At 35.4% G+C, this 12,794-nt stretch overlaps 1 protein-coding gene across 2 annotated transcripts in view; it reads left to right on the top strand.

Annotated features, from left to right (window-relative positions):
- Nucleotides 1-12,794, top strand: part of AXIN1 (axin 1) — a 166,974-nt gene that overhangs the window by 145,145 nt on the left and 9,035 nt on the right. For both annotated transcript variants that reach the window (XM_031945697.1, XM_031945696.1), the window contains exons 6-8: nucleotides 230-777; nucleotides 2,857-3,033; nucleotides 9,617-9,862. In XM_031945697.1, the coding sequence (XP_031801557.1) occupies nucleotides 230-777; nucleotides 2,857-3,033; nucleotides 9,617-9,862 (971 nt within the window). The remainder of the gene's footprint in view (nucleotides 1-229; nucleotides 778-2,856; nucleotides 3,034-9,616; nucleotides 9,863-12,794) is intronic.

Genomic DNA, 12,794 nt, shown 5'->3' with positions numbered 1-12,794 from the left:
TGTTTTTCTTCCTGTGTTATGACAACTTAAGTAGGCAGCCTCAGCATTAATACATCGAAAAACACTATAGAAACTTTGTTTGGTTTTTGTAGAAATACTTAAGATAAATTAAGCAATCTGTTAAGCAAGCCCTCCCTTTCCAGTTTTTCATTTGGTTTGATATTCTAATGAAACAAAACTGAACTTGAAATGAATTGCTTAAGTTGCACTGTTTTCTCCTTCTTGATAGGAAGAAGAAGGCGAAGATGCAAATGTCTCTTCTGGTCCTTCAGTAGTTAGTCACAAGCTGCCTTCTGCGCAGACCTTGCACCATTTCCCTCCCCGTTATGGAGATATGGGCTGCGCTGGGATACGAGATGTCCATGAGGAAAATCCTGAGAGCATCCTTGATGAGCACGTACAGAGGGTCATGAAGACACCAGGTTGCCAATCCCCTGGACCTGGCCACCATTCCCCAAAGCCACGCTCCCCAGACAATGGTCATGCAGCTAAGATTCCAGGGACACTGGGTACAGGACCTCCTGGACATAGCAAACACAGTACAAAATCAGGAATGAAACTAGATGCAGCTAATTTATACCATCACAAACATGTCTACCACCACATTCATCACCACAGTGTGATGAAACCAAAAGAGCAGATTGAGGCTGAAGCCACTCAAAGGGTTCAGAACAGCTTTGCTTGGAATGCAGAGTCACATAACTATGCAACCAAATCTCGAAACTACAATGAAAGCATGGGGCTAGCTTCAAATCCAGTGGATGCATTGGGCTATAGGTGAGTGTCCTAAAGAACAACAGATTAATGAAAAACTTGAGTTTTTTACTTTAATTGGAAGATTTGAAACCAGATCCTCTTGTGTTAATTATATTTGTTGTTGTCCTTCATCTCTATAGCTGTGCTTACTGTAGGGAAAATCAATAAGAAAGAGTTGGGAAAGAAAGACATAAAACTATCTTCCTTTGTGAGGAAAGAGAGACGTAAAACAATCTTCTTTTGTAGAAGAATGAGTGACATTGTGTGAAATCATCACCTATGGATTTTGAAAATATTTCTAAATTGAAACTCTTCATTTTAAAAAGGATATTTAACCTACAAAGAACAATTACTAACAACAGGAACAAATTTTGAAATATTTTTTCTGGATTATTATTTTTAAAAAACAAAACCAGTGAGTTCACGATGAAGAACTACTGAATTCACAGTATCCAGGGGAAGTTAATCTAATTCTAGACCTCAAAAACTCCTGCTGATAAAAATTCCAAAAGGCTTTTAAGAGTTTATCTCCTTCTCTAACTGTGCCTGAAAAGTCATAGCTAGAATGGCCTTCACAATAGACATCCATATTTCTTCTTCCTTTCTCAGTCTGATTTCAGCCATTAAATATGAAGTCTGGAGTAAAACTCTATAAAGTCATATAGAATGGAACAGAAATTGGAAATATGCTCAAAAATTTAAAAACAAAAGAAGCTAGCCCTAGAACACCAATGAGGATCTCATCTCTTCATTATCTAGAGAACTAGCTATTTCTTCATTTGTCATTTAACCTTGCCTGGACAACAGATGGTCTAATTTCCCTGTTGCTGCCCGTGTATCCTGCCCCCACCTGCTCATTCAAATTTAAATGCTTGCTCTGCTAGCAGTGAGTCTATACATATTAAGAGAAAATCAACACGATATTTATAGTTGAGCATTCAGATGAGGTAGTTGTTTCACAACTCCTAAGCACATTACAGCTTTCACCTCTCTTAAAATACTAGCTATCCACCAGGAAGGAAAACTGGGTTTCTGTATTTCTTTTACATACATTGAAAGGCCACAGTTCCACTGAAGAGGTGGATATAATTGACCACTTACTACACTTCTTCAAAGCCTTCCCAGGGAGAATATTGTTGCTTTTCTGGCACAAGAATTCTTAACTTTTTTGTTTCATGCATCCGGTTAGCATTCTGAAGCCTTTGGACTACTCAGAATTTTTTAAATGCATAAAATGAAAATCCACATAATTACAAAGGTAACTAATTATTGAAATATAAAATATCAGAAATTTTTTTTTTTTAATTCACAGACCCCTGGTTAAAAACTTTTGGCCCAAGTAGAGGGTATAAAGCAAGAGCAATGGAATAAAGGTTTCCATAGAAGTTTCATTTTTGCCTTTCGCCAACTGAAGGAGAGTACTATCAATTTTAACAGTCATCTTCAACTACAAGATAATAAAACTGTACCTAAATCTTTCTTTAGATTCCCCATCTAGAAAACTAATTTTTCCCACCTCTTTTTTTCTGAGGAAAATGAATCAAACAAACAACAAATTACACGATCCCTATGATCAGTCATACAAAAAGTGGAAGTCAGAGTGGCCAAAACATCCCAATTTAACTTAAAAAACAAATAGGATTATTTTTTGTTTTTTGTTTTTATTGGTTTTTTTTTTTTTCATTTATTAGAGAAACATTACCAAGTGAATAAGAAGCCAGGCAAAGACAATGAGTAGAAAGTCCATTGTCTACATTCTAGTTGAAGAATCCATATTTCTAGGATAATGTCTTAAAGGCAAAATAAAGATGAAATTAGTTAGACAAAAGAAGAATTAGATTTATTCTGTCTTACGTGAGAGAAGCCAGGAGCAATGGGTAGTCAATATGGCATCAGATTTTGACACATTAGGAAAATCTTCTTTAAAAAAAAGAACTGTAAAAGAATGAAATCAGTCTCAGGAGGCAATGGCTGCCCCATCCACATACATCTTCACACAAGAAATTGGTACTTTTCTGCTATCCTAGAGAGGAGATTTCTGCCTTCCACAGTATGTGATTTTGTAAGGAAGAACTAACCTTTAAAATATTTTTCTTTCAGTGGCAAAACTAGTATGCTCTCAAAAAGAAATTCAAAGAAAGCCGATTCAGGGAAAAGTGCTGGTCCCAACTATGAAATGCCTGGGTCTCCAGAAGATGTGGAGAAGAACCAGAAAATCATGCAGTGGATAATTGAAGGAGAAAAGGAAATCAGCAGGCATAAAAAAACAAACCATGGGTAAGAAACTATCAGGTGGAGAGTCTATAAGAATATTTGTTTTAACTGCTTATAAAAGTAATTCAGTCTTTATGGTAGAAATGAACCTCACAGGATAGTTAGAAAAGTGTGCCTGATTTGCACTCTTTCTATTATTGTTTGCTTGCATTTTTGTTTTTGTTCCCCAATTATTTTTACCTTCTTTCTAAATCCGATTTTTCTTGTGCAACAAGATAATTTATAAATGTGTGTGTGTGTGTGTGTGTGTGTGTGTGTGTGTGTATGTATGTGTGTGTGTATTGGATTTAACATATACTTTAACATCTATTTAACATTTACTACCTGTCATCTAGGGGAGGTGATAAAGGAAAGGAGGGGAAAATTTGGAACACAAGGTTTTGCTAGGGTTGATGTTGAAAAATTACCCATGCATATGTGTTGTCAGTAAAAAGCTATAATAATAATAAAAAGAAAAATGTGCTTGAAGAAGGGCATGGTGTAGAATGGAGATGGCCTACTATTGTATTGGAGAGGAAAGGAACTGCATTTCTTATTGCTTTCTCCAGGGAAAAGGAGGGAGGGGATGTTGGTTCTTTTTTTTTTTTTTTTTTTTTGCTAAGGCAATTGGGGTTAAGTGACTTGCTCAGGGTCATAACAGCTAGAAAGTATTAAGTTCCTGAGGCTGGATTTGAACCCCCCGGGAGTGGGGGGTGCTTTTTGATTGCTCTCCCATTTGATCACAATATGCAATGTAGTTATAGAAAGGTTAATGATTAGTATCAGTGGAAAAAGTATCTATGCAGAATAAATTACAAGCAGGATCTAGAAGAAAGTATTAAAGTTAGTTAACCACTAAACAATATCTCACTGAAAATAGAATCATTCTCTGTTACTATATTCAAATACATTGTGTTAGGTCAGATCTTCTGCCAGACATAATTACCACATTTGACAAAAACTGTTATGTGCCTCAGCTGAGCTTCTAAGGTGCATGGTAAGACTTCCATGTTATAAAGAGAATTCTTGTTCTTTGATTCCTATGTAGTGATGATTCTTCACATTTCAGTAGTGCTTTATTTAGGAATAAGGATTAATTGGTGCACATAACTCTCAGGTGAGAAAACTGTCAATATAGTTTGCCTCTTTTACAGCAATTTATCAACTCATAGTTGCCTAAGGCAGTGAGTGTTTAAAGAACTTGAACCCTGCTCATTCTTGCTTCAGGATATTAGGCCTCACTGACTACTGCTTTATTTGCAGTTTACAAAATTCTTTGTTCATAACAACTCTAGAAGGCTACAAAGGACTTATCCTGAATCACGTACTTAGTAAAGGTAACAAGGCAAAGCTAAAACCCAGATTTTCTGCTCCCAGTCCAGCACTCCGAATTCTTTCTACTGCATCATGATGCCTCCTGTGGTATTTTACCTTTGTGGGGGTCATTGTCCAGGATTTTTAGGTTAGTCTGTTAGGAAGGATAAGCTGTGCTGAACACTTTTTTAAGAGCACTAATGATAATTAGCTCCAAATAAATATCTTTATCCAAATGCCTACCAGATTGATGCCATATCCCATCTTTAAATTAGGAATATTTACATAACATAGCATCTCAATTTAGATCCTCTTTTTCTCTACATGTCAGACAAACTGAAAGCAGCAAACCTGGAAATGATATGGGAAATTAATGGTGGAAAAGACATATTGTTGGGTAATTCTATTTTCCAGCAAGTTCTGTGGTACTGCTCTCACATGTTTCTGAGGGTGGTAATGACTTCATCTGAGAATGATCTAAGTATTTTAGAAGTTTACCACCTGATTGTCACTTAATAGACAGAAGTGAATCAGAGTCTGAAAGAAACACCCTCTATACTCTATTTTAGCATTTGGTCATTTCCACTGCCACTACCCAAAGGATTAGGGAATGTTCCTTTAATTTGCAATCTTGAAACTCGCTGCTTAACCTCGGACTTCATTTTTCTGGTCTCTAAAACATACACCTTAGAATGAATGAACTTTAAAGTCCCTCTCAGCCTTACCATTCTTTGGCAATAGCTCTAGTCTAACTCCCTTTCACTCTCTTAACTCTCTCTGTAATGTGGTAAAATTTCCAGATAAAATGTATGTAGAGTCGGGAGTCGGGTACATACAACAATTTGGTTTATATTGTCCAGCTTATTTTTACAGTTGCCACCGATTTTCCTTTAGATTGTCCAACTAATAGCCCCAAGTTTGGAAGTGCGCAATCCTTTATTGCTAGACTCTAGGTCCAATCTTAGTTCCCAGTTAAAATGGTCTTCTCTGTGATTTGCTATAACTGGTTATTCAGAGACAGCTAAAGGGTTCAGTGGATGGAGTTCTGGGAGCTCCTGGAGTCAGGAAGACCTGAATTCAAATGTGATTTCAGCTACTTAATAGCTGTATGACTTTGGACAAGTCACTTATCCCTCTTTACCTTATTCCACTGAAGAAGGAAATGGCAACCTAGGCTAGTATCTTGACCAAAAAAAAAAAAACCTCATGGATTGTATGGTCCACGGGGTCATAAAAATTCAGAGACAACTAAACAACAACAAGCCAATTATCTGCTTCCCCAAAAGAGTGCTGACTCCTTCTTTGTGGCAGGAATGATGCTAATTTACTAGGGACTATGGGAAAGTTAAAGAATCCTAGTGATATATTGATTATGCTCTGGTACAAGGGATATGATGGAAGGTCATCTGATTTATGACCAGGAGAAAAGCTGAGATCAGTACTAGCCATTGACTCAAAATCTAAAGTGGGAAAAGTAGTTATCAGATTCTCTGACCAATAGTTTTCATGGCTCATATCAGCAGTGGCAACATATAACCAGTCCCAGTGCCAAAGAAAATTATCTTTGGCACGTGCATTAGGGGCTTCTACTGCTCAACCTCTCACTAATCAATCATTTCTTTCTTCCACTTTCTTTAACTTATATTTAAAAGAAATCTTCCTTTCTAACTTGGGTCAAATAATATTTCTTGTTTCTATTAACACTTTACTAGGCTCTCATTTCCCTCTTTATCTTGTTATCCCTTTCTTTTGTACTGTTATAAAACTAGAATGCCCATCTTCAGGTTCAGCATTATTGAAAGGCATTCAAACAGGAGTGTACTAGACTGTTAATTCCAGAAATTCCTGATATATATTTGTTTCTCTCTCACTTATCTCCTTTGGAGTCCATTACTTTAGTCATATTGTTGGATAAGGGATTAATTCAATAAATATTTATTGAGTTCCACATAAAGGTGCTATTCTAGACATTAGAAGAAATACAAAAAAAGAAAAAGTAACAATATTGTTCCTGACCTCAAGGAATTTATAATCTAAATAGAGAGAAGTAAGACATATAATGACAAACTAAATACTAATTAGAACATGATAAATATGTATGAGTTTTTAAAAGTACTATGAAATTAAATTGGGAGAGATCCCTGGAATAGTTTAGGGTGAAGAGAGAAAGAATAAAATAAAGCAGGATTGAGATGAATCTTAAAAGAGAAGTAATATATTAGTTTCTCTCATCACTTTTAATTCTCCCCAGGATTTATGTTTAATGTTGATCATATCTCATTTGTAATATATTTTTATCCTTATGATTGCTCCCTCAGGTGTAAACATTCATATTTAATAAAAAGACAAATATTCTGAAGCCAATTCCCTATAACTTGGAGTCCCCTTGTCCCCAAATCCGTATGCTCACTCTTCCCTTTTCCTCATCCTCCACTTCCACAACTGGGCTTAGGTGCTGATTCTATACCTCATTCTTAGATTTATATTCTGCTAGGTCTGTTCTCTCTGCCATGTGTTCTGGGGAATAAAGCTATGAATTACCCATAGCTTATTTAGCCTCGATAGTCATTATTATGACCAATAAGAGCAAAGGTGATAGGGAAAGAAAGAAAAAAAACCCACTAAGCGTAGACTCTTCAGAGCCTTAGACTAAAACAGTAACTTTATATCGTTTTCTCAAGTTAGAGGAATAAATAACTAAGAATGATCTTCATTGTTATCCCCCTTTCCTGAGAAAGGATCAGAGATTTCTTTTTAAAAGTTAAAAGTAGAAAGAAAATGATATCAGTAGGATTAGGATCAGATTATTCTTATTTATAATATCAAAATATAAATAAGAGCAAAGTCCTTAGGAAACCCCAGAACAGAATTATTCTTTTTTGTTCATACTGTCTTTTGAATGAAATACTCTACATACATAACTCATAGTGACCCATATATTCCTTATCAAAGATTCAACAAAGTTCCCATTTGGATAATATTGCCTCCCTGTATTTTCCCTTTAGTAATTTTATTGGAATGAATCACTGTATTGTGTGTACACACACATACACACACACACACACACACACACACACACACACACACACACACACACATTCTTCCTTCTGTCCAAGAAAGTAAGAAGTGCAAGTGTTTTTCTAAAATCTAACTGCAACATAGGCTTTAGGACCCTTTCAAGGAAGATCTCAGCATAGTATGAATACTTGGTTAAGTCCAAACTAAAATTGCATGCTTCTAAGATATAAATCATATGCATTCATCCCCTTCTTTCTTTAATTTTGTATATTGAATTGATTGTGGTTTCTATCTTAAGTAATTTACAAATAGCTAAAGCCAGCCCACCGGCATAAAAGTAATTATAGTTCCTATTTGATGGGACATTACTAACATGATAGTAACTATAGCATAATTCTTCTTTTCTTAACTATTGTTATCCTGAGCCAGGAAGAAACATACCCTGGGTCTTGGAGTACTAGACCCTAAAAAAAAAAAAAAAAGGTCTAAAAAAATCACATCAGTTATATCATCTCTCTGACTTTCAGTTCCTTAGTCTCTAAAATGAAAATAACCATCTTTGCAAACTCTAAAGAATTAGGTTATTAGTATTACTGACAGTTGTCCAAGTTTTATGAAACTGCGTTGTAGACCTACTAAAATATCAGTTATTCAGGAGAATTGTTTTTAAAATTTTCATTTGTAAGGTGCTTTAAGAAAATAATTTTGTTCGAAAGCATGTAATTTATAAGTATCTCTATTCTACACATTATATCATGACTTTTTTTTTTTAATACCTGACAATTTTAAATAATGTATCAGACAAGCTTTTCAGTGGAGTGGGCTTTTTTGAAGCTAAGCAAATAAAATTTAGGGTTTTCAAGTTTGTGTTTTTTACTCTACTTCAGAAAATCACACCAGTTCTCTTCCAGCTAGATCAGAGTTCAAATTCAGCTTTAGCCTCTTAGATGTATGACTTTGAGCAAATTATATTACCTCTTCCTGCCTTGGTTTCTTCAACTATAAAAATAGAAATAATAATTTTTACACTTGATGTGATGATCAGATGAGATATTTGGATCACTTCAACCAAGTGCCTGGAATATATTAGGACTTTAAAAATTCTCTCCTTTTTTCTTTCCTCCCCACTTCTGAAATTTTGTACAAAATACTGATACAGTTTGTCACCTAGGAATAATCTTTGCATTAGCTTTGGAAAATTGGCAACAGATTCGGCTCAGATATATTTTAAAGATTTAAAAATTGAATTACAGCATACATTTCAGCATTCCATGTGTCTAAAAGATATAGCCATACCAAGTCACCAGGAGTTAAAACTGATCCACTTCATAGTGTAGCCACATATAACAAAATTATTGGAGCAGTAATGAACTGAACTAGCTATGCCCAGAAAAAGAACTCTGGGAGATGACTAAAAACCATTACATTGAATTCCCAATCCCTATATTTATGCACACCTGCATTTTTGATTTCCTTCACAAGCTAATTGTACAATATTTCAGAGTCTGATTCTTTTTGTACAGCAAAATAACGTTTTGGTCATGTATACTTATTGTGTATCTAAGTTATATTTTAATATATTTAACATCTACTGGTCATCCTGCCATCTAGGGGAGGGGGTGGGGGGGTAAGAGGTGAAAAATTGGAACAAGAGGTTTGGCAATTGTTAATGCTGTAAAGTTACCCATGTATATGTCCTGTAAATAAAAGGCTATTAAATAAAAATTAAAAAAAAAAATAACAAAATTATTGGGCTATGCATCTTTTACCAGTAATGAGTCTTGTAAATAAAACTACTTTATGAAGTCTTAATTTTTTTTTAAGTAAGTATACCTCTGTTTCCAGAATAAGTTTAAAGTTGTTACTGCAAATAAGGTAGCTAAATAAATTATTTTAGTTACATTGGTGTTGACATTGTGTCCTATTGAGGACATGCTTATGTTTGTGTTCCGAATCTATGAAAATCTGTAAGATGTTTTCTCGCAACATAGAATTGGGGGAGAAGAAAATAATGACTCTCGTGATTCATGACCAAGTTTGTTTTCTCCCTCAAAGATCTATGTTGTAGAAATTTTTTTTGTATGATTACACATGTATATATAACCTATGTCAAATTGCAATGCAGAGGGAAAAGGAGAAGGAGAGAATTTGGAACTCAAACTTTAAAAAAACTGTTTAAATTGTTCATACATGTAATTAGGGGGAAAAATAAAATATTAAAGGGAAAAAAAAATCTATGTTAACTGAGTCTTACCTTCATTTTATTTTAAAACAGGTCTTCAGGGACTAAAAAGCAATCGGGCCATGATAGTTCCAGACCCCTTTCCATTGAGCGTCCTGGTGCTGTCCATCCTTGGGTGAGCGCTCAGCTCCGGAATGTTGTCCAACCTTCTCATCTTTTCATCCAAGACCCCACAATGCCACCTAACCCAGCACCAAACCCCCTGACTCAACTGGAAGAAGCCCGAAGGCGCCTGGAAGAAGAAGAGAAAAGAGCTGGAAAACTGCCTACCAAGCAGAGGTATGGGCAGATTTTAATTGATTGAAGTTTCAGACAAAATTAATGTTATAAGAACAATGAGGTAAAGGTTGATTATTATGGTATCTCAGCTTTCTAGAATTCCAAAATAAGTAAATTTGGTGAGCTGTGCCTTGAAATACCCTATTCAAGAAAATGACATAAGTATAGAGACCTTTGCTTTTTAACTTCAAACTGATGCTTTTAAACTTTTTTCAATCCCTCCTTACCCCCAACCATTTTACATTAAATGGTATCCTCTTTGTCTTGATGAATTCTTTAAAAAACATTTTCCTGAGATTCACAACAAAGAGCCTTTTGAGAATAACAGCCCAGTTTAGTTAGCTACATCTATTGGTAGCTTTAAGGATTAGGCAGAAGGCTGGACCACTTCCATGAGTAGTTACCCCAGCTTGTTCAACAACAAGAGAAAGACAACACAATAAACCCCATATCCCTGAGTGCTCTGATAAAGAGCCAGAAGGAGGAGAAGGTGTTTGAATAAACTGCAGGGTGCTGGCTATCCTGGGTCAGTCTTAAAGGAAATTAAATAGAATTATTCATCCAATGCCTAGTCAGTGTTCTGGATCACTAACAGTGACATTGGTCACTTTGAAAAGATGTTTTGAAAGAGAGACCTGGCTTTTTATTTTTCAGTGTGAGACATGACAGTGTTTCCCCAGCATGATTCAGAATAACACAAAAAAGTTGTTTCAGGCTTTTTTCATGTAGTGAAAGTTTTTTCATGTAGGCTTAAGTACCAAAATGAAGACTTTGTAGTGAGAGCTTTAAAAAGCTGTATTTTACAACTACATTAAGGATATAAACCTCAAAATCTGTTCAGCTTTGTGCATTTCATAAGTGTAAAAATAATCTCTATAAAATCTCTATCAAAATTCTGTCTTATAGCCATCTAACTTCTAGTTTTCATAGAATTATACACGATCACAACAAAAATTGTACTGCAGAGTTATGCATCTGTATTATGAGAATATTGATAGTATGTGGTCAGTAATTCCATTTCTTAACTAAATTATATTTTAATTTGCATTCTTATTGTAGTGTTAATGTAAATGATATAAACAACACCAAAAAACTCTTGTTCTACCAAATGTGTGCATTTGATTAAACCAGTAGGTTCAGTGTGAATGATGTTTCATGTGTGCTATCATGCTGGAGACATGCAGCTTCAGTGTTTCCAATAAATAGGTTTCTTTAAGCCCTCACACCCCTAAAACATTGCACACCAGTTTAATTTAACCATATGAGGTACACCCACAAGAATTCCCCACCTGCTTCTGGTTCTGTCTTTCATTCCAAAGCTCTAGTCTGCTTGAGATATAGAGGATAGATAGCTTTGGAGCAGTCATCTTGTAAGCATCTCCCTGATAATAAAGAAATCACAGGATCATGAATATAGAGCTAGAAGGAATCTCAGATGTTGAACTTTTCTCCCTTGTATTACATATGTTTGTTGAGGACCCAGTATTACATATTAAGAGGAAAAAGGTGGAAGAAGGATACTTTGGGAACCTACCATTAATTTCCTTGGCAAAAGCAAATTTTTCTTAAGCTATTTTCTCTTTAATTTTGATGAAATAGGAATTTGACACCTTTGACTTTTCCTTAAAAGGACATCTTGGTCCCAAGTTGAGATGCATAAAGTGTTACTAAGACATTTTTTTTCTCACTGACAGTGCTTCTACAGTGTGTGGGTATTATAAAATATGTTGAGTATTCTTATGATGCCATTAGACTGCAGTGATTTAAATTTAATTTGCCTCTTTCTTGTATGATGAAAATCACTTGCCTTCTCAGGGACTAATGTCTTTTACCTGACAAATAAAGGGCTTGGATTAGATGATCTCTTAAGGTCCTTTCCAACTTTTAAAACTCTGATTTTATTCAAGTGAATCTTCATTCATATGCCTTAATAGAGAAAACTGTAGAACTGGTTTTTAAAAAAGCATTCATGAAGTAGTAGGATCACAAACTAATATCTCTAAAGTTGTTCAGATATACAGACGTGAAAAATATTGAGTACATGACAACATACTGGCAGCAAGAATTTTTAAAGATTAAGCAGTCAAAAATTGTAGCAAAATAGTCTGCTTTATTGGTGTAGTTTGGTATAGCTGAAGTGCTTTTTCCAACTGAAGCAAGGTTTGCCTCTCTTCAGCTTTGCTGAAGGTTTAGACTGCAGGGGTCCTCAAACTTTTTAAATAGGGGGCCAGTTCACTGTCCCTCAGCCTGTTGGAGGGCCGGACTATAGTAAAAACAAAAATTTTGTTTTGTGGGCCTTTAAATAAAGAAACTTCATAGCCCTGGGTGAGGGGGATAAACTTCCTCAGCTGTCGCATCTGGCCTGTGGGCCATAGTTTGAGGACCCTTGGTTTAGAGAAAAGAAAACCACTTTCCCTATTTCCCAGTTGCCCCCTTGTTCCCCCAACTCCTGCTAACTGATCACATTCACATATACAAAAGAAAAGCAATGATGACAGATAAAGTTATAATTTTTGTAAATAACCCAGCTCCATTGTCTCACCTAATAATATTTCATTATATTCATGCAAAGTGGCAGGTGTGTTCCAAATTATAAATGTTTCTTATACTTAGGACTTCAGGACATAAAAAATGATGACAATTATTTAGAACCCCAAAGATCAACTGTTCCATCAACTGTTCTCATGGTCTTCTAATTTCTAAGCCTAGTTAACAAGGCCATCAAGTTTTTTCTCTTCCAGATCTTCCCATCTTTTCAGAAGTAGACATGTTCTTCTCAGCAAGGTCCCTGATACCTAAATGGCTTTACTTCTCTGTCTGTATCTCCTGGTGGAGGACCAGTTCTGGTTCTGTGGAGTCAGTGTTGATATTCAAGAGCTAGTTTATTATCTTTGCCAAAAGAGCTTCCTTGTGAACTCAATAAGTCCCTGGT

The sequence above is a fragment of the Sarcophilus harrisii genome, chromosome 1 (assembly GCF_902635505.1).
Source record: "Sarcophilus harrisii chromosome 1, mSarHar1.11, whole genome shotgun sequence".
Classification (NCBI taxonomy): domain Eukaryota; kingdom Metazoa; phylum Chordata; class Mammalia; order Dasyuromorphia; family Dasyuridae; genus Sarcophilus; species Sarcophilus harrisii.
The sequence above is the reverse complement of the archived record's forward strand: the minus strand, read 5'-3'. Positions and strand labels throughout refer to the sequence as shown.